Genomic DNA, 20,451 nt, shown 5'->3' with positions numbered 1-20,451 from the left:
ATTTTAATCTTTACCATAAACATCAGTGTTTAAATCTGAACTATAAACTGTTCTCCCAGTACTTCTGTATTATTTGACTTGTAACTAACTGAAAAAGTGTAAAAACGGAATCTCACTTGATCAAACACAGATTTGAATGCAGTGCTTCGAAGGATTATTAAACATATGCAAATCATTATCATTTATCATTTTGATAACTGCCGAGTACGCCCATGTCATGGCTGCCATCACTTTAAGTTCAGTTTGCATCAAACTGTATGTTATTTACAACTTTAATACATGTTATTCACAACCTATGCAGGTTCTGTTCACTAAAGTATATGTAGTACTATACAAACAGTGCGTCAGCTCATGTGTGATTTTCGCAGTCGCAAATGTCATTACATTATAACAGAAATGACATTTTTCTGTGAATTATTCCTTATAAATAAAGTACGTGACACTTTTAACACCATTTGAAGGTGTCAATTGAAAATATAAGTGGCTGAATTGTAGAAAAGCTGAATTAAGATCATGTGTAGGGTCGAGATAGCGATATTTTTCCGATTAATCACACAGCCTTAACGTATAGATAAAATACGCCAAATTCCAAAACAAACACCAAATTAGCCAGGTGTGAAAATTCTCTTATTGTACTCTGATTAGACTTTTTTTATAACTGACTTAAACAAATTATGATGTCTTAAAGAAAAAGTAGATCAGGTTTTATAAATAATTTAGGCAGTTTATGCTGGCGACTGCTGATAACTTACTGTCAGTAGATATCTTTAACCAAGGCTTCATGCATTCAGTTTCATCATTAAATTCAATCATTTGCATCCCATTCAATCTGTGGTGTCATTGCATGTTAAGTTCAAGAATTGTTAGATACAGTTGAAGTCAGAATTATTAGCTAGGATTTTAGGCTAGGATAAAATTTTACAGTTTTTAAAATCAATTTTAAGGTCAAAATTATTAGCCTATTTAAAGTATATATTTTTCTGATAGTCTACAGAACAAACCATCATTATACAATAACTTGCCTAATTACCCTAACCTGCATAGTTGACCTAATTAACCTAGTTAAGCCTTTAAATGTCACTTAAAGCTATACATAAGGGTCTTGAAAAATATCTAGTAAAATATTATTTCATCAAGCTAAAGGTAAAATAAATCAGTTATTAGAAATGAGTTATTAAAACTATTGTGTTTAAAAATGTGTTGAAAAAAATCTTCCCTCCATTAAACAGAAATTGAGAAAAAAAAAATAAACTAAACAGGGGGCTAATAATTCTGACTTCAACTGTATGTAAATAAATACATATCATTTTGTGAGGACAATATTGCCAGTGAAAGGCTTGGCCTAAGGACCACATCCAAAAATGGTTGACTTTTGCACTGACCCTCTGTGATTTGCATGGTTTATTTTTGGATAAAGAGAAAGTACAAGGCATGACATAATAATGATCTGGAAATTATTAATGGATGAGAGACGTATTAAATTAGGAGAGATACAATGCATTTTAATATGTGATGATAACTATTGATAAGTACATAGTTTAAGATGCACTGCATCTTTAAGATCATTATTATGAATGGCTTGGTGCTAATCTGTTATCTTTGCTATATTGTGTTAAAATGTTTGTAATAAAGTTTGTTTTATTATACTGTATATTCAAAGCTGTAACCTGGCATTTGCAGAAATAATCGTTCCAGAAGTCTTCCGTATATACAGAACAAAAACAGTACATGGAAACATACTACATGGAAATTGTTGTAAAGACATTAGGGGCCCTGAAAAGACATTTGTGGCCTTGACCATAGTTTTAAACAAACAAAAAAAAAAATGCATTGGGTCATGTGTTATTTTTATTTTAAGCAAAAAATCATTAGAATATTAAGTAAAGATTATGTTTTGTGAAGAAATTTTGTAAATGTTTTATTGTATGTATATCTAAACTAAACAGACACTGAACACTGGGGGATTATATTGAAGCAACAATGTACAATTTTACTGTATTTCTGATCATATAAATTCAGGCTTTAAGCACAGACATAAAAAACATCCAACCTCAGAATGTTTAACTGTAGTGTATATCCAATTAAATGGTGTAAAAGTCTTTTCTGCAATTGTCAAGTTACAGGTTCTATTGTATATGCCACTAAAATCAGAGAAACATGACACAATTTTGTTCAATTTGATAATTTGTTTCATTGTTTCACAAAACCTCTGTAATGTTCCCTGCATAACAAACTCATTTCAGGAAGTGATTCAACGCCGCCTCCTGTCAACAAGATGTCCCCTGTAACTAATAGATTTGAGGGCATCCCACAACAGCAAAGGTGAACAAGCATGCTTTAAGCCTTTTTAATGTAGCATATAAAACAACCCTAGCTAAACTTTTTTAGGATTAAATTCATAGAAAAAAGGCTAACTCTGTTTCAGTTTTTTGTAGAATAAGTCTGTTGAGCTATATTTAGAGCTATATTTGCATTAGAAAGGTCAACTTTAAACTGCAAATTTACACATGGCCTTTCATGTTTCATTTGAATATGTCTTTTTAACTTTGTCATCTTTTGTTTGGATATGAAAAACGGTCCCATTTCATACAGTATGGCTAAAACATGTGAATATAATGTTATTGAACAATGCTTTGAGATTTACAGTTGTTGTATATTTCTAGTCCCAACACCACAAAGCCCACACTTGGTCCAAGGGTCCTTCCCAAACTACCTCAGAAGGGTATGGTATGCTTTTAGTCTGATTATTTTTATGATACAACATCTGAATGCTAATTCATTTCGGTGTTCTCTTTAAACAGCGATGATCATAAGTGGATTTAGTTTAGCATTTAGTTTACAATAGCTACGTTTCTATTCACCTATTTTTATAACTGAGTAGGATAAACTTTTTATTCGATAAAAAAAGATGCGCATTAATTATGATGGAAACACTTTTATCGAACAAATTCCAGTATGCACATTAAAAAAGGTCATGTGATTTTGTTTTAAGAGATCATGTGATGGTAAAAATGTGTTTGAATGGACAAACCAGCAGGCTGACACACTGTAAAACATCTGAAATGTTGTTTTGCTTATTCTAAAACACCTTAACCATCTCAGTATTAGTGTTATTATATTATTAATGACCTCCAGAATCAAGAGTGTCTGTGCTCTGCGTCTCATGCCTTCAAACGTTATCAGGCGTTCATTGCACGTCGGCATACTGTCTTCTGAAACGCAAGTAATTTATTAAATAAAGAAAAAATACACGCAGCTTCTCCTACCGCAACAAATTCCGTTTTTACTTTTGATATTTGGTGCCAGTTCATCAGGAAGTGACGATTTTGTTTGCTTAGACTACTTGGCTGCTTTATTTGCATGTCTTAAATGCGATATTCCAGTTTAGCACATAAATTTAATTTGCATCTTTGGATGGAAACATAGCTAATGACTGTATTTTCAGTAAGGTTGGATTGATTTTAAAAACATTATAAAATATACGTTCCTAATACAATTATAATAATAGTTTTATTAATAAATGTTCAACAGCACAAAATGTACAAATAATAGTAATATAAAAGCAAAACTTATAAAATATGATACAACAAAAATATAACAAATGTTAAATGAACAATTTTACCATCAGAAGTTGTATTTTGTATTGAATTTTTTGTTGTTGCACTTTTTAGAACCTCTTTTCTATTGTGCTTTTAAACCTGACCCAACATCATGCTAGCGAGGGAAATATTTTCTCATATTTGTCTTTTAGTAGTCTAGAATTATATCAGAAGATGGAAAATGTAATGTAATCTGTTGGTATTATCCTGTTTTTCAATAGTTGCCCTGCGTAAGATAGACACAATACATCACCCATCTGTGGACAAAACCAACCAGCCTTCTGAAGCTGTCCTTTTTCAGAAAGTTCTGCAGAGTTCAGATACATCCCAGAAAGTTCCGATAGCTGACAGGCCTCAACCTGGAGACGTCGCTCCACAGCGACCACAGCCTTCAGAATTACCACCTAAACCAGGAGAACTGCCTCCAAAGCCTCAACTGTCCGAACTTCCCCCTAAACCCCAGTTGGGTGACCTACCACCTAAACCTCAGCTTAAAGATCTCCCGCCCAAGCCCCAACTCGCAGACATCTCCCCAGCCAAACCCATAACCATTGAGGTCCCCCCAAAACCTTCTCCAGGAGAAGTAGCTCCCAAGCCCCAACCTCCAGATACTCCAACAATCATTCAACAAGGTGAACTGTCACCTCAGCCTGTGATCCAGTCTAGTGAAGATACCAATGGAAGTCCAACATCTGCACAGGACACACCCGTACCATTGCCCAGAAAAATAAATCCGGTGAGGAGCTTGCCTTGGAAGATAAATTCATGGGAGTAACCAGATGTTTTGACAAGTTGTGCATCTATTTGTTGTTTTTTTCAGATTAAGAGTAAAATGCGAAGGGTGAAGACTATTTATGATTGCCAGGCAGACAATGATGATGAGCTGACTTTCGCTGAGGGTGAGGTCATTGTGGTAACTGGTGAGGAAGATCAGGAGTGGTGGGTAAGTGTGACCACTTTACATTTTCAAGAATGTGCTCTAATCCACAATAAGCAGAATTCTTCACTGCTGAACAAAGTTACCTTTGTTTTAATTGAATATTTTATGAAACAATACACAACTATTAAAAACTGGATTGTTACATAAAGTGAAGTATTGAGTATTGTCAAGTATGATTACCAATACTCCGAGGCAGGGGTGTCCAAACTCGGTCCTGGAGGGTCCAGTGTCCTGGAGAGTTTAGCTAATCAAACCCTAATCAAACACACCTGAACCAGCTAATTAAGCTCTTACCAGATATACTAGAAACTTCCTGGCAGGTGTTGAAGCAAGTTGGAGCTAAACTCAGCAGGACACCGGCGCGAGCTTGGGCACCTCTGCTCTAAAGCCTGTTTTATACTTCTGCGTCAAGTGACCGGCGTAACCCACGGCGCATGCAACGCCTGTAGCTGTGCATTTATACTTCTGCGCGCTGTTTCTGTTGGTCTGCATTAACACTTCCGAAACGCTAGTTGGCAGTGAGGTGTAAATGTTCCTCTGTGTCGAGTTTCCTCACTGCTGTTTTGCTTTTCCTGAACACTTCCTGGATGTATAATTGGCTCAAACTTGCTCATTTTGAGGCAGGAACCAGCGGACGTGCAACAACTTTAACTATGAGGTAAACACAAAACAAAACTTTCCATCCGGAGCTCCTTCACGGGACTCCACACTTGTAAACAATCGCTCCATAGGGCTAGCGCCGCTCGTGCGGCTATCGGTCCCGCCCAGACTCGTCAGCGCTACCAAGCCGACCAATCACAGAGCTTGCTACGCGTTGTTGCGACATGTAGTTACATTTTTTGAGAGGTGCACGTCAGTGACGCCGACGGCCACGGCTAGGGTTGTAACAATATACCGGTATGACGGTTTACCACGATTTGAACGTGCACGATTATCATACCATGAACAATTGCATATCAACGGTTTTAACCCTTAAAGACCGAGACAGCCGCCCGCGGCTAAAAATAAGTATTGCTCTTAAACGCGGACTTTCAGAGGCTCCGGAATCAGTGCGGTTACGTCATCAAAATTTGACAACGCTGATTTGACAAAGAAACGCTCGTCACTGTGTCTCCGGACAAACCAGACACGATACATTGATGCATTGTCCCACCTCCATGCCCAGATTGGTTCAAACTCGCTATATCACAACCAATAAGCATAGGTTTCACTTTTGTTTGTAGACCAACACTGAGCTTTTTGAACAACACAGAATGAGAGATAGGCATACATTTCTGCGCGGCTAAATAAAACGCAAAAAAAAAAAAAGTTTTGCATGAAATAATTCTCATACTAAGTACTTTTGCATGCACAGCAGCACAGAAACATGACAAAACAGTGACACAGCAAAGACGAACTGCTGCTCTTGCTGTTTTCAAAAGACACAAATGAAGGTGCAGCTGTTTGTCTGCATTGCATACAACCATATCCAAATCCATATCCACAGACAACCATATCCATGCTGGCACATAAAACCTAAGGATGTTCCATATTGAATCTAGTTTCGTTATGTAACTATTTATAGTATAGTAAATATTTATATCTATTTTTTTTACTGAGGATTTGCACCATGTTTATTTGGACTTTGACACATTATTTCTTATTTTTTTATTTGTTCATTGTACAAGTGGACACATTCTCTCACCTCAGCAGTCAAGATTAAGTCCTGAAAATCTCAACAAGCTTACATTTCTTCATCACAACCTAGACTGAAAAAAACAATGCTTTAAATACATGTTTACAGCCATAAACTTGGTATTGCACTTTTGGTCTCCCATTTATCCTGCTTATAAGGAAGGACAGTTTAAGTTTATTTTTGTCTAATCTTAAAAGACCCTGCTTGTTTATTCCTTCTAATTTAATTTATTAAAATGGGAGATTTTTCAGTTTATTTTTATAAAAGACTTCTATAGTTCTATTAAAATGGTTCTTTCAAAAGTTAGTTGAAATAAAACCTTTGTTCAGTCAGAAAACGTGTTCTTATTCTTTTCAGGGTCTTTGCTATGAGAATTACTATTTAATACCGTATACCGCGAAACCGTCAAACCGTGGTATTGTTTTAGACGATTATCATACCGTAAAAAATTCATACCGTTACAACCCTAGTTACGGCGAAGGGCTATGCATCAACACCGTAGCATACGTTTGAGGCAGAAGAATAAATCACCCTAAAGGGCATACTTACAATAAGTACAGTTGCCTCGAACTGTGCTGAAGCGAGATTGTCTGAGGTGAAGGTGAAGTTGTGACTTCAGATTCAGGATCAGGTGTGCTTTGCGCTCAAACTACCAAAGCACAACTGAACCCTGCTCTGGCACACCTCTTCCATGATTCAGAGCACACACACTTGTCAAACGAAATGGTAAATGTGCCTGGGCAGGATTCGGATAGCATAGTGTAAGTGCCCCCTAAATTGGTCTGGTCTTTTGACCCTTCCAAGTGCACATGCAGTGAGCATAAACCCAGAGAGCTAGTGCTTCTAGCCCCTGTGGAACAATTAGGGATTTGCTGCCTTGCTCAGGGGCACCTCAGCTGGGTATTGAAGAAGGGGAGAATGCAGTTCATTCACTTCCCCCATCCTAAACTCCTGCCAGGACCAGAATGGAAAATAAAAGTAAAAATAATAAGAATAAAATAAGAATAAAAATAAAAGGCCCTAACCATTAGGCCACAATCTCCCCATATTTACAATGTTCCTTAGAAATTTCTTGACAGCTAAAGCTACCTTCCTGCAGAATTCAGCACCAACCCTGATCAAACATCCCTGAACCAATATATTAGTACTTGAAGCAGAACTTGATAATTACACTTGATAAAAGCCGGCAGCTAGCTATCTACAACTCTCACACGGTTGCCCACGGAAGCTAAGCAAGCTGCGCCCGGTCAATACCTGGATGTGAGACTACATGGGAAAGCTAGATTGCTGCTGGAAGTGGTGTTAGTGAGGCCTGCAGGGTACATTTAACCTGGCTTCATCACTCTGTCTCCTCTTCACTGATCAGCTGGTATGCGGTCTGGTGCAATATGGCTGCTGTCGGGTCATCCAGGTGGATGCTGCACACTGGTAGTGGATGAGGAGATACCCCCAATGTGTAAAGCGATTTGAGTGTCGAAAAAAGTGCCATATAAATAAGGAATTGTTATCATTATTATTATTATTATTATTATTACTATTATTACTATTATTATTATAGACAGGTAAAGCTGAAGATCTTTGTAGATTCGGGTTTAATTTCCATCATTTTAGACAAGGGCAGGTCGGGCCGGGCTTAACTTGAGCAGTACATAAACAGTCATGTAATGTATTTCGATTAGCACGAGAAAGTAATTAAATCGTTTGTTACAACATTAAAATCCCTCCCTGCAAAGGTGAAACAAAAGATGTCGGAGAAGTCAAAACGAGTGAACTTTGACTGCGGTCAGGCCAGCTGCCAGTTCAATAAGAACTGTCATTCTAGCCGCTAAAGTATTTGGGCGGTCACTCATATACTGCGTATTACACTAGACAGCAATGTATGTACAGCAAGCTGATAGGGAAGATGACGAGGCCACTCGCTACATTGAAACCGCTGTCATGGAAAATGAAGTGGATGTTCTTGGCTGGTAGAAGATGAACAAACAATACTACCCAAAAGTGGCAAAATTAGCCAGATCAGAACTATGCATCTCGGCATGTCGCAGCCGCAGCAGTGAAAGGGTGTTCCATCCTGAGCGCAGGACTGCGCTAAAGCCATTTACAGTGGATTCAATAATGTTCCTCCACAAAAACACGTAGCCTTATCTTGATGAGTAAATATTAATTAAACCATAAAATCGTAATGTAGACAGACTATTGACCTTATTCTCCGCAGACAAGCGGGCGCTGCCATTTGAATCATTTTGGCACGAGACTTCCGATCTCATTCACTTCCATTCATTTTTAGACATTAAAAACTGCTCGTTTCGCTGTTTGATGTTGCAAACTGATATTTTCTTGTTATATTATTCTACTTGGTCTGTATAGTCATGCAAACATTTGTTTGTAGAGCAAGTAGTTTGACCGTTTTTTGCCGTTTATTATTCCTTGTCATCTCTCCCATAGGCGACTGAATCAAAGTTCTAAGACAATCGCGAAAACAGGCGCACTTCCGCATTTTAGAATAAGGTCAATACAGGTTAATGTTGGCATTAGGCTATTCTTTTAATATTCAGCTTCACCGTCACCCTAAGGCTGGATTTTGAAGAGAAGTGGCAAAACAAATCTCGCAGAATCTCAATCTTAATTTCGTTATTGCCAAATACCGGTCATAATTTAGAATTCATTTTAATCTAATTTGTTAAGAAAGACTTCTTTTCAATGGTGTATTGGCCAATTTAAAGGCAAAGTGTATGAACCTAGGCCTATTTAGAGTGCTGAGATGTTACAGAGGACTTATTTTATATCTTTGTTTCAACTTCCAAGTGGCCTATCGCCTATGTTTGTTGCTAATAAATAGTTAACACACATATAAATTACTCTTTCTTAAAAAAAAATAAGGCAAAAGTGCTCTGTCTGTGCACATTTGAATAATGTCGGGCTTTAAACGGGTTCGGGCTTTATAAAGCTCTCAATCAAAATGTACCTGTCAGACTCGGGCCCTATCGGGCCTAATTTTAATGGCCCGATTACAGCTCTATAGGCAGGTGTGTTTGGTCAGGGTTGCAGCTGAAATCTGCAGGAAGGTAGCTCTTCAGGAACAAAGTTGGTGACTCTTGCTTTGAAGGGTTAGTAAAATATTTTTGTAATTACTCACCTTCATGTCATTCCAATCGCCCGAGACCTTTGTTCTTCTTCCAAGAGAAGAATGAATCCAAGAGCTCTCTGATCCTCCATAGACAGCAATGATCATGACACATTCAAAGTCCAGAAAATAAATTATCATAAATTTATGTTTTGAAAATGAGTGAAAGTTTTAGGAATTGGAATGATGCGAGGGGTAGTAATTAATAACCAAATAATTCATGTTAAACTAACCCTTTAAATGAAATTGTGCTAACCATGGTACACATATATTCTTTTATGGGCCATTAATCATGTGTAAAGTTTACCACTACTTGTGACCACTCATTACTTATATCAGGGGTGTCTAAACTCAGTCCTGGAGGGCCAGTGTCCTGCATAGTTTAGCTCCAATTTCCTTCAACACACCTGCCTGGATGTTTGTAGTATACCCAAAAAGAGTGTGATTAGCTGATACAGGTGTTTAATTGGGGTTAGAACTAAAATATGCAGGAAACAGGCCTTCCAGGACCGAGCTTGGACACCCCTGCTTTATATAGACTTGAATTTTCCCTGATTTTGATTGCAAACCTTTCTTTTTTTTTTTATCCATAGATTGGGCACATCGAAGGACAGCCGGAGAGAAAAGGTGTATTTCCCATGTCCTTTGTTCATATCTTATCAGATTGAATTGCATATGTTGTTTCTCCACAACCCACTCATTGCGATACCTCTGGCTATGGGATGCACTTGACTTAGCTGCTCAATCAACAATGCAAGATTTATGAAGACAAACCCACAATAAAAAACAAAACACATGATCACCTTGTTATCGTCAGAGACAGAGTGTAAATAAAGTGTCTAAATTTACCACTATTATACGTACCATTTTATACAGTCTAGACGGCACCCACTTACAAGACCAGCACTTTCCCTCCACTATTACTGAATCGCTGTATATAGGATTGTACATAAATGTGTGTATTTCACACAAGGATGACCGTGTGATTTTGTGCAAATGTAGAAACTTATGTTGGTCTGAAAAGTGAATGTGTGAACTTATGCTCTACCTGCCACTAAGAGGCGCTGGGCCAGTTTTGTTCAAATAAGTTGAAGTATTAATGTGGCCATTGTTGCTATAATCTATATCAGGGACAGACAGAAGTTGAATTCTTTTCCTGGTGAAATAACTGGACTTTTAGGTTTCCTAAACTGTAGTATTTTTTTTTTTTTAAACCTACACCTTTCATAACACCACTAAAGCATGTCCATGAGTGAAACGTTACATTGTGTTTACTATTCCCAGTTCTTGCAATGGTGTAAATTTATTCCTACAAATGCAAACACACTCCTGCCTGTTCCTTCACAGGTTATTCTTCTGTGATTCCATTTCAGTGTTTGTTTAATCTGCACAAGTACTTTTACTACAGTCTTATTGAATAGTGCTGTTCCAAGAACACAAAGATCACCCTTAGTCCATCTTTAATATTGTGTTTTGAAAGGTCTTGGATACTTGAACTACGGAAGATGTTTACTTGCTTCATTGGTGTTATATTTTCAAGTGATAGACATAGATGTACCGTATTGCAAAAATTATGCCGTTTTAGTTTGTGCTTCCAGCTATCAATGGTAGAGCAGTTTTAATAACTGCTCAAATCTCCAGTGATTGACAAGAACCATCACAGTTCCCATTTTAGGCTTGCATTATACAGCAACAGTCAAAGTTATCACATCAGCATTACAAAAGACTCATGTAATCACTTTCCCCTACATTTAAACAAGTCAGTTCTAACTTAAAAGTTTGAGTGACTTAAAGTTGTAAAGAATTATTACCCCCCAACCAACAGTTAAAGCATAGGGATTGAGGCCTGATGTTCTACATGTTTGTATAGGACTGCAGATTCTGAGGATTGTGTCCAATGTCTGAACATGTTCCTCACCTACCATTCCATTATCAATAAAATGTTTCATGCTAACACAACCGTCCATGTGTCAAGCTTACACAGCAAAGACTACAAATGGTAAGAAAGCACAAGTGGACAAACAAGTTTCCAACTGAAGTGTAAACTCAAATTTATTTGCAGTCCAGCAATATACAGCTCTCAACGCTTCATCCAAACCTCATTTTGGGTTACATTATCAGTTCAGACAACCCAATTCACCAGCAACGCATTTAAAAAGCGGCTTTAAAGAAAAATATTGTGACTCGCATAAAACTACACAAACTTAAAGAGAACCTTTTGGTTCACATACCAGACTGCTGGTAAATAAAGTTATAAAAAGGGACAAAATGAACTCATTTTGACACAGGGGCTTTCTGGGAGGTTTTTTTGGCTTGGTCAACCTTCTCCACAGACTTGATGACCCCGACAGCCACAGTCTGTTTTAAATCCCGTACAGCAAAGCGACCTAAAAGCAAAAAAAAGTGATCAAAGTTGATTCCTTTACAGTAGTTTAACTATTAAAAAAAAAAAAAAAAAAACCCTTACCCAGAGGAGGATAATGAAAGAAGCTCTCCACACATAAGGGTTTATTTGGGACCAGTTTGACTGTGGCACCATCTCCTGACCTCAGGTACTGGGGCCAACTTTCCAGTTTCCTACCAGAACGACGATCTAGCTTCTCCCTTAGCTCAGCAAAACGACAGGAAACATGGGTTGTGTGGCAGTCTAGCACAGGAGAGTAACCAACCTTTATTTTGCCTGGGTGGTTCAGCATAATAATCTTGGAAGAGAAAAAGAATCCGCATGAAACAAGCGGTTATTGATTGGTCAACCATAATTAGTATTAGAAGGTAAAGAGCATAGATACCTGAGCAATAAAACTGCTGACATCTGATGGTGGGTCCTGCTGTGCATTCCCAGCTACATCACCTCTTCGAAGGTTCTTCACAGACACATTTTTAATGTTGAAGCCCACATTATGCCCAGGAAGAGCAGTCTGAAGACCCTGGTGATGCATCTCTATGGACTTGACCTCAGCAGTCAGTTTTGCTGGTGAGAAGGTGAGAACCATGCCTGGTTTTAAGACCCCAGTTTCAATCTTACCCACTGGGACCGTTCCAACACCTGTGAATAAATGGAGGATTTGGTCAAAGACTTAGAGTTAACTAAAAGGGGTTTTCAACAATCAACATTACCCACCGCCAATCTTATAGACATCTTGTAGGGGAAGGCGCAGGGGCTTGCCTGCATTGCGCACTGGAGGATGTAGGGAATCAAGCACTTCCAACAAGGTTCGGCCATGACAGTGGCCTTCTTTTCTCTTGAGCTTCCACCCTTTAAACCATTGCATCTGAGAGAAGAGTACAAACAATTAGAATCATCATCATCTACTTTACAAGGGTGCCAAATCTTCCTGGAAAGGGTGTCTAAACAGTGTCCTGGAGGGCCAGAGTCCTACATACTTAAAGACTAGAGCTGCGTCCCAAATCGCATACTTATGCACTATTCTACGCCATTTTGTAGTATAAATAGTTTAAGTAGTGCGTTCACACTTAAAACACTAAAAATAATAAGTGCACTTTAATTACCCGGATGATGCACTCATTCAGCCGCTAAAATGAAGTGTGGAATGATGGACACTTCACGCACTCAACGACCGCAGGTTTGCTTACGTAGCGGAAGAGGCGGAGCTATCGGACGCACATGTTGAATAACTTTATTTATTTTGGATGGTGAAAGCAAAATTCTCCTACGAGAGTGATTATAGCGCCTCCCGATGGTGAATGCGGCAATACTCACAGCAGGTTTTATTTGATAGTTTGGTCATTTATTTCAATGATTTGGCAACCGTCAAACGTCATCAGGGAAACGGTTTGAATTTCCGCTTAGTAAAAAAACATTAGTGTGCCATTTGGGACAACACTACATACATATACTTTCCTGTTGAGTGTGTAAGTGCATAAGTACATAGTGCATGAGTGCATAGTGTATAGTGTGCCATTTGGGACGCAGCTTAGAAGTTTCAGTATACCTAGAAAAAGAGCTTGATTGGCTGGTTCAGGTGCACTTAATTGGGGTTGGAACAAAAATATCCAGGACACATGCCCTCTAGAACAGAGTTTGGGCACCCCAGTCTTAAACGCACAAGGTCCAGCTAGTTAAAGCCTTCAAGAACTCTTAAATTTAGTAGCTCTCCAGAAACAGAACAAAGCAACTGAAAGCATTTTTGTATAGAAAGGTTGAAAATTCTACATACCTTTTGGGATGGGACAATCATGTTCTCACCACTCCATCCAGAAATGGGTATGAAAGGTACAGCACCTATCTCAAAGCCGATCTTCTTGACGAACACGGAAACATTCCTAACCACTTCATCATAACGTTTCTGGCTGAATGGTGGCTCTGTCAGGTCCATTTTGTTCACACAAACTACAAGCTGTTTGACCCCAAGAGTGTAAGCCAGTAGAGCATGTTCTCTTGTCTGACCGTTCCGAGAAATTCCAGCCTCAAATTCACCCTTTGCTGCAGAGACGATCAGCAGAGCAGCATCAGCCTAAGAAAACAGACAAACAAAACGGGTTTAGGTCAACTACAATTAGCTGGCACAGAGTAGTTTAAGAACTGGAGCCCCCCCACATTGCTCAGTTTCCTTTTCTCTCAACAAGTTCTGGTCATACACACAAATTCAGTCTACCAAATCACATGGTTTGAGGTCTCAGAGGAAAAAGCAAGAAATGGGTCTAAGAATTGTTTTAAATGTTTACCCCCGAGAGATTTTATTATTTAAATACAAGTTAAAATCTAGATCAACACCTGAAATAAATACCTGTGAGGTCCCAGTGATCATGTTTTTAATGAAATCACGATGACCAGGTGCATCAATTATGGTAAAGGTGTACTTCTGAGTGTTGAATTTCAGCAGGGAAATGTCAATCGTGATCCCACGTTCCCTCTCCGCTTTCAGTTTGTCCAGAACCCAGGCATACTTGAAGGAACTCTTTCCCATCTTAAAGAGAGAGAAAGAAAAAAAAAGCATAAATAGCCAAAGCAGTTTTAGAAATAACTAAAAGGAATTAAAGGTGAATACTTACTTGAGTTGCAGCCTTCTCATACTTCTCAATTGTTCGATGGTCAATTCCTCCACATTTATAAACCAAATGACCAGTGGTTGTGGATTTGCCACCATCTACATGGCCAATGATAACCAAGTTGATATGAATCCTTTCTTTTGCCATTTGGTAAATTACACGTTTTACACCCTCCAAACTACCAAATTTCAGATACACTCTTTGTTCTTCTTGTGACTTCAGACCGGTATCAAGCAAATTGAACGCTTAAGTATGGAAACTGCTAATTAAGTTCTGGTGTGATCAATAACACCTTAATCTATTAAGCTATTAACTAAAATACGTAATCGTATAGGCTTATAAGTACAACAAACAAATATCAGTCATCCATAATAACTTCTACTGAAAACCGTAGCCTAATCCTTTATGTGTGTTATTTTTTTTTCTCGACGTCAGTGGAACCAGATAGCCTACCAATTGTTTTCTAACAATAGCTAGTGATAAATAATGCAAATGAGCGGAAGCTATGGTTGCATTTAAAAGCTGAGTTCTATCCAGATTCTAAACTTATAATCATTGATATTTTAAAGGCAGACCGGGAATTCCAACAACTAGCTGCTTTACATGACTGTTGTCTGTTTAATGTTATAATTTATTATTATAATTTGTATTATGATTATTTTTTTATTGTTCTGGTTCATGGCAAAATAATACAAATGTTACAGATGATCACTGATGACCTACTAAATGAAAAGCCAGAATGTATACAGTGGTTATATAGACAAAAGTACAGTATTATTAAAAGAACCTGGTAAGTAGTTTTAAATTGTGTTACAAGACACAGTCACATAAGACCAAAAGTCTTCCCATCATTAAGATATATACAGGGACACCTGCTTTGTCCTTATTTTGTGATTTGCAAAGTAAATGTTCATACGAATTAGATTTTAGTCATTATATTGGCCCATTCATTTAACTCTGGAATTTTGGGAGTTTTCTAGTGTATAATAATAATAATTATTATTTTCATTATTATTATTATTATCATCATCATCATCGTTATAGTTGCTGTTGTCATCAGCAAATTATATTTCATACACGTATATCCATTTTCTGGTGACATTAGTACCATACTTGACAGTGGCTTTAGTTATTTAGATTATTTTTTATTAGATATAAATATTTTTGATTATATATATATATATATATATATATATATATATATATATATATATATATATATATATATATATATATATATATATATATATACACTATTATACTATATACTTGTTGCATGTGCTCAGGTTTACATAACATGAATGAGCTTATCCATCAGGTGTGTCGCTGCGCAACAGCATACATTAGCCAGCAGGGGGCGCGATGGATATAACAGTACTTTCAGATATTTATTAAAATCATCGCTTGCCTAATGTACATGAGTCTATTACTATGCATCAATAGTAGTGTGCTTTAGTTTTTATATTGTGTAACAACGCTTGGTGGTAAATTAAAGGTATGGTCACAATAAATGTAAGAAGCGCAGTGACGTTTTATGAACCCGGAAATAACAGTCAGTAAGACAGCTGAGAGAGAGCGAGCGACAGAGGCTCAGATAGAGAGAGAGAGAGAGAGAGGTCTAAAGCCTTCTCCTTGGAGCTTATACCGTGCTACCTGGACTCCATACGTGTTTTCATCTCTTCACAATCAAAGGTGCGTCTTCATTCCACGCTTATGTCTTTTGCATGTGCGGCGCTTATTGTATATATTCGTAACTCTGAATGCATTAACACAACAGCATGTGACTGAGCGGTATGCTTTCAGCACGATGGCACCCCTGGCCATCCGTTGTCTGAAAGGGTAAGAGAGTAAGGAATGAAATATGAGTGTTTGACAGTGTTTAATTGCATGTATGAGTAAAAAGAAGTAGAGCCGAGACAGGATGCGTGATACAGTGTAATACAGTGTAACTTCTGCCATGCATTGTGCAACATTGGCAAGACCTGCTTTGATCTTATACTTTTCATATGGGGGAGTGGATATTGCTATTTCTGTTGCTACAGTTTCCATGGTCATCGAAATATGAGGTTATGTTTTAAATATGATTTACAGGTCAGAAAAAGTAATACAGCAGTCTATGATAAACACTGTTTATTATTATTAAGTGCTTAACACTTGCTCATTTTGACCTCAATGATAAATAAATAGCTAAATAAGACAGTTCCTTAACCAAACTTGTAAATTCATTGGTCAGTGGAATAGTTATGGAATAAAGTCCAATTGAAGCATTTGCATAAATTCCAGCTGGCCACTGTTTATTGAAATCTAGTGTTCAGGATGTCATGTATAAAGTAATACAACTGCATGTGAAACATGTTATAGCTCTGAATTGCTTTAAATGTGGCTGCATAATCCCATATCTGGCTCTGTGATGTCAGTCACGAACCCTGATGAACACAATCTGATCACTTAACATAAACCTTCTCGTATATTGTGTTGTCATTTTTGTGATCACACAACTTTGATCGTTTTCATTCTTCGTGCACGGCTACTGATTTTACACCATTTGATTAACATCTTATCGCCTCTCCTTCCATTTCCTTTTGTAGTCTGTAGGTGAGGCCTGAAGTCAAGCATACAGGAAGACTTTTGCGTGGTGGTTTCATTCTGACACTTTGTTGCATGCTGATGAAATATCCTTGTTTTAAGTCATGGCCAGTTTGAGGGTTGCAAGTGTGGAAACCTGTTTATTTGTGTAGGAGGAGTTTGCCCGCTGGGATTGCATTTAGTTCACCGTTGTGCATCGCAGAGTTAATTGAATGGATCTTTGTTTATGTAAGTTGGGTGGAAATATAACAGGCTTGCTGATCGCTCATACAACCTACTAATACACTACACATAACATCAATGTACAAGTACTAATAGGGCTGGGCAATTAATCAAAAAATAATCGAATTCGACATTAAGAACATATAATCGATCTAATTTTCTTAGGTTGGTTTTTTTTCCAACTATTTTTACACCTTGTGGAGTCACTTAACCTCGCTCTTAAAGTCTGAGACTGATTTATACATTCTTATGCCTTATTTTGCACTACATTGACGATGATTGGAAGCTGCGCGTGAGATGTCTTGAGATAGCATATTTTCCTTTACAATAAAATTATTATTAAAATATTTGTTTTCAGAAGATAATGCACTGAAATGCAGAGAAATGCACTGTTTAATTATTTACAGTATATACAAGTTATTTTATTTAGAAAAGATACTCCTTATTTCTATTTTTAATATGTAAAGCACAAAAAATTATTTATTTTGTTTGCAAATTAGCAAGTCACTTTCACTTTTTTATAGGTAAAAAGGGGGCTGTTCGTTTTAGGCAATGTCTGTTTTAATTTTTAGCTGTTCAGCGTAGGGATGGGCAATTAATCGAAAAGTAAACGAGAGCCTATAATCGATCTAATTTGTACAGGTCAATTATTTCAGTTACTTTCCATACTGCTTGTGGAGTCACATGACCCCGCTCTGCTTATACTTTTGCATCAAACGCACATGTATGGTGCAGCGCAGCCTTCATGCGGTCTTCTGCATACCTGTCGCCGGGGCTGACACTGATGCGCACCACTCAAAAAATGTAACTTCATGTTGTGACGACGCGTAGCGCAAGCTCTATGATTGGTCAGCTTAATAGTGGTGACGAGCATCGGCAGCATGGAGAGCAGCGAGTCCATTGAAGCGAGTGTTTACAACTGTGCCTAGAAGGGATGCAACGATACAATTTTTTTTAGAACCGATCTCGATACCAAAATTTTGACAATCAACCAATACAGATCCGATCCCGATACTGTGCAGTATTTTTAAAATTATTTTTGTGTTAACATAATACAGTTTTTATAGTTCTGGTGATAAAATCAAATACTATGTATTTTTTAGTGAAAATAACAGACCTATAGGCCTACTGTAAATGACAGTTGGCACAAACTAACTAAACATGATGCTTGCTATAAACTATGGGTCACAATTTTTGAGCATTCATTATGACATTGATATGATCTGTTGTGGTCCTGCTTATGTTTCCTTTTTAATATTGAGATTTTTCTTTGAAATCTGTAATAGGCTACCACAATGTTTTTATAATATAGTATACCACTATAACCTTCTTTACTCCAGTGTTGTGAATGTGATCTGCTGATCTAACAGACACAGCGCAACAAGATTTAGAAACAGCAATGATCTCCATGTTGCAGGTCAAAATTAACCAGTTTATTGCAAAACTAAATGCATTTCTCCACCGATTACTTATATTAACAGGAACAGATAGCCTTGGAGAAGGTCTTTCAATTTGTCATGAACGCAACACGCAGTTTGAATTGTGAATAAATGGAGAATGATTGACAGGTGCAGCGGCTGGAAGCACTGAACTGAACATGAATTTAAGCACTTGAATATTCATATGTGCTTCACATTAAACTGTAGAATGGCTTCAGAACATTTGGGATATAGCAGGCCTACATGACAACTTTCTAGTGCCTTATAAATAGGCTACCTTCATGGCTTTTGTTGGCTTATAAATTGCACAGAATATAGCGCACGCGCAAGATCGGATTTGGATCGGTACCTGCTAGCGGATACCCGATCCAGCTAAAATATGCGGTATCGAACCGATATCCGATCTAAGTATCGGGATCGGTGCATCCCTAGTGTCCAGTCCTATGTAGGATCTCCAGTTGAAAAGGATTGTTTGGTGTTTACTTTGTGATTTAAAGTAGTTGCACGTCCACCGGTCCCGCCTTTTAATTGAGCGAGTTTTAGCCACTTGTACATTTAAGATAACATTCAGAAAAAACAAAACACCTGCAAAGAAACTCGACACAGAAGAACATAAAAACGCCACTGCCAACTAGCGTTTTGGAAGTTATATTGCAGAGCAACACAAACAGAATGCAGAAGTACAAATGCACAGCTATGTGCAAGGCATGCACCATGGGTCACAGCGATCACACAACGCAAAAGTTAAGGCTTATTTATACTTCTGCATCCTCTTTGAAGCCACATCTGATCTCCAGTCAAGTAGGTTGATTCTTGAGCCTTACTTTTAATATGAAAAACCTTTAAAATATTTTATTTTGTTATTTATTTATTTTATTTAGTTATTTATTTTCACTTTTTTATAAGTGTGTTTTAGTGTGCGTTTTAATTTCAGTTGTTCAAAGTTGATATAAAATAAATAATCATCAGTTTGTGTTTCCTTTAATTATTTTAAAATCAAGTAATGCACCTTACATTAAAAAAATCTCTCACTTGTAATATGTGAGCATATTTGCTGTACAAAACTTTTTTGTGAGCTAAATAAAATAGTCATTAATTAATCATAGTGGAGTAAAAATGTTGAGATTTTGATTATAGGTCAAATCGTCCAGCCCTAGTTCAGTGTTGATGTTCAGTGAATAATCATAGGTAATAGATATTGTGTGTTTCTTTTAATTATTTTAAAATTAAGCAATGCACCCTTCATTTAAAAATGACTGACTTTTAATATGTGAGCATATTTACTGTACAAAACCTGTCAGTGAACTGTGAAGGCAAAAAAAATAAATAAAAAATATATATATAAATATATAAATATATATATATATATATATATATATATATATATATATATATATATATATATATATATATATATATATCATTCATAATCGAGTTAAAATGTTTAATTAATCAAGATTTAGATTTTAGGCCAAATCGCCCTGCTCTACGTACTAAAGTAAATACCTTTATGATGGTATAAAATATTTTCGAAATAATCCCTTTTCTTTTGGAAATTTTTTTTATTTAAAGATTCTAAAAAACCTGTCACAGCTTCCAAAAGAACAACAACAACAACAGCAGCAGCACTTGATACGCAATGGTAAAAATTGTCTTAAGGTGCAAAAAAATAAATAAATAAACAAATATAAATATATATATATATATATATATATATATATATATATATATATATATATATATATATATATATATATATATATATATATATATATATATATATATATATATATCTCAAAAAAAAGTTTTGATAATTTTGCCATTTAAAATCGGACTCTTCTGTAGTTACATTGTGA

At 36.9% G+C, this 20,451-nt stretch overlaps 3 protein-coding genes across 11 annotated transcripts in view; 2 read left to right on the top strand and 1 right to left on the bottom strand.

Annotated features, from left to right (window-relative positions):
- asap1b (ArfGAP with SH3 domain, ankyrin repeat and PH domain 1b) overlaps window positions 1–11,294 on the top strand; it is a 157,166-nt gene extending 145,872 nt beyond the window's left edge. For all 9 annotated transcript variants that reach the window (XM_087309328.1, XM_087309322.1, XM_087309325.1 and 6 more), the window contains 5 exons: window positions 2,244–2,322; window positions 2,664–2,722; window positions 3,821–4,335; window positions 4,420–4,542; window positions 9,932–11,294. In XM_087309328.1, the coding sequence (XP_087165454.1) occupies window positions 2,244–2,322; window positions 2,664–2,722; window positions 3,821–4,335; window positions 4,420–4,542; window positions 9,932–10,006 (851 nt within the window). In that variant the 3' untranslated portion in view covers window positions 10,007–11,294. The remainder of the gene's footprint in view (window positions 1–2,243; window positions 2,323–2,663; window positions 2,723–3,820; window positions 4,336–4,419; window positions 4,543–9,931) is intronic.
- Window positions 11,295–11,364: 70 nt separating this feature from the next.
- Window positions 11,365–14,570, bottom strand: eef1a1l3 (eukaryotic translation elongation factor 1 alpha 1, like 3). The gene is given in 7 exon segments (NM_001163994.1): window positions 11,365–11,725; window positions 11,806–12,040; window positions 12,128–12,384; window positions 12,460–12,610; window positions 13,517–13,813; window positions 14,087–14,266; window positions 14,352–14,570. Coding segments are annotated over 7 exon segments (1,377 nt in total). The 5' UTR covers window positions 14,496–14,570; the 3' UTR covers window positions 11,365–11,612.
- Window positions 14,571–15,969: 1,399 nt separating this feature from the next.
- Window positions 15,970–20,451, top strand: part of cyribb (CYFIP related Rac1 interactor Bb) — a 122,436-nt gene continuing 117,954 nt past the window's right edge. The window contains 1 exon segment of the mRNA NM_207078.1: window positions 15,970–16,040. The gene's annotated coding sequence lies outside the window, so the exon portion shown is untranslated.

The sequence above is a fragment of the Danio rerio genome, chromosome 24 (assembly GCF_052040795.2).
Source record: "Danio rerio strain M-AB ecotype USA chromosome 24, GRCz13ab, whole genome shotgun sequence".
NCBI classification, from domain to species: domain Eukaryota; kingdom Metazoa; phylum Chordata; class Actinopteri; order Cypriniformes; family Danionidae; genus Danio; species Danio rerio.
The sequence above is the reverse complement of the archived record's forward strand: the minus strand, read 5'-3'. Positions and strand labels throughout refer to the sequence as shown.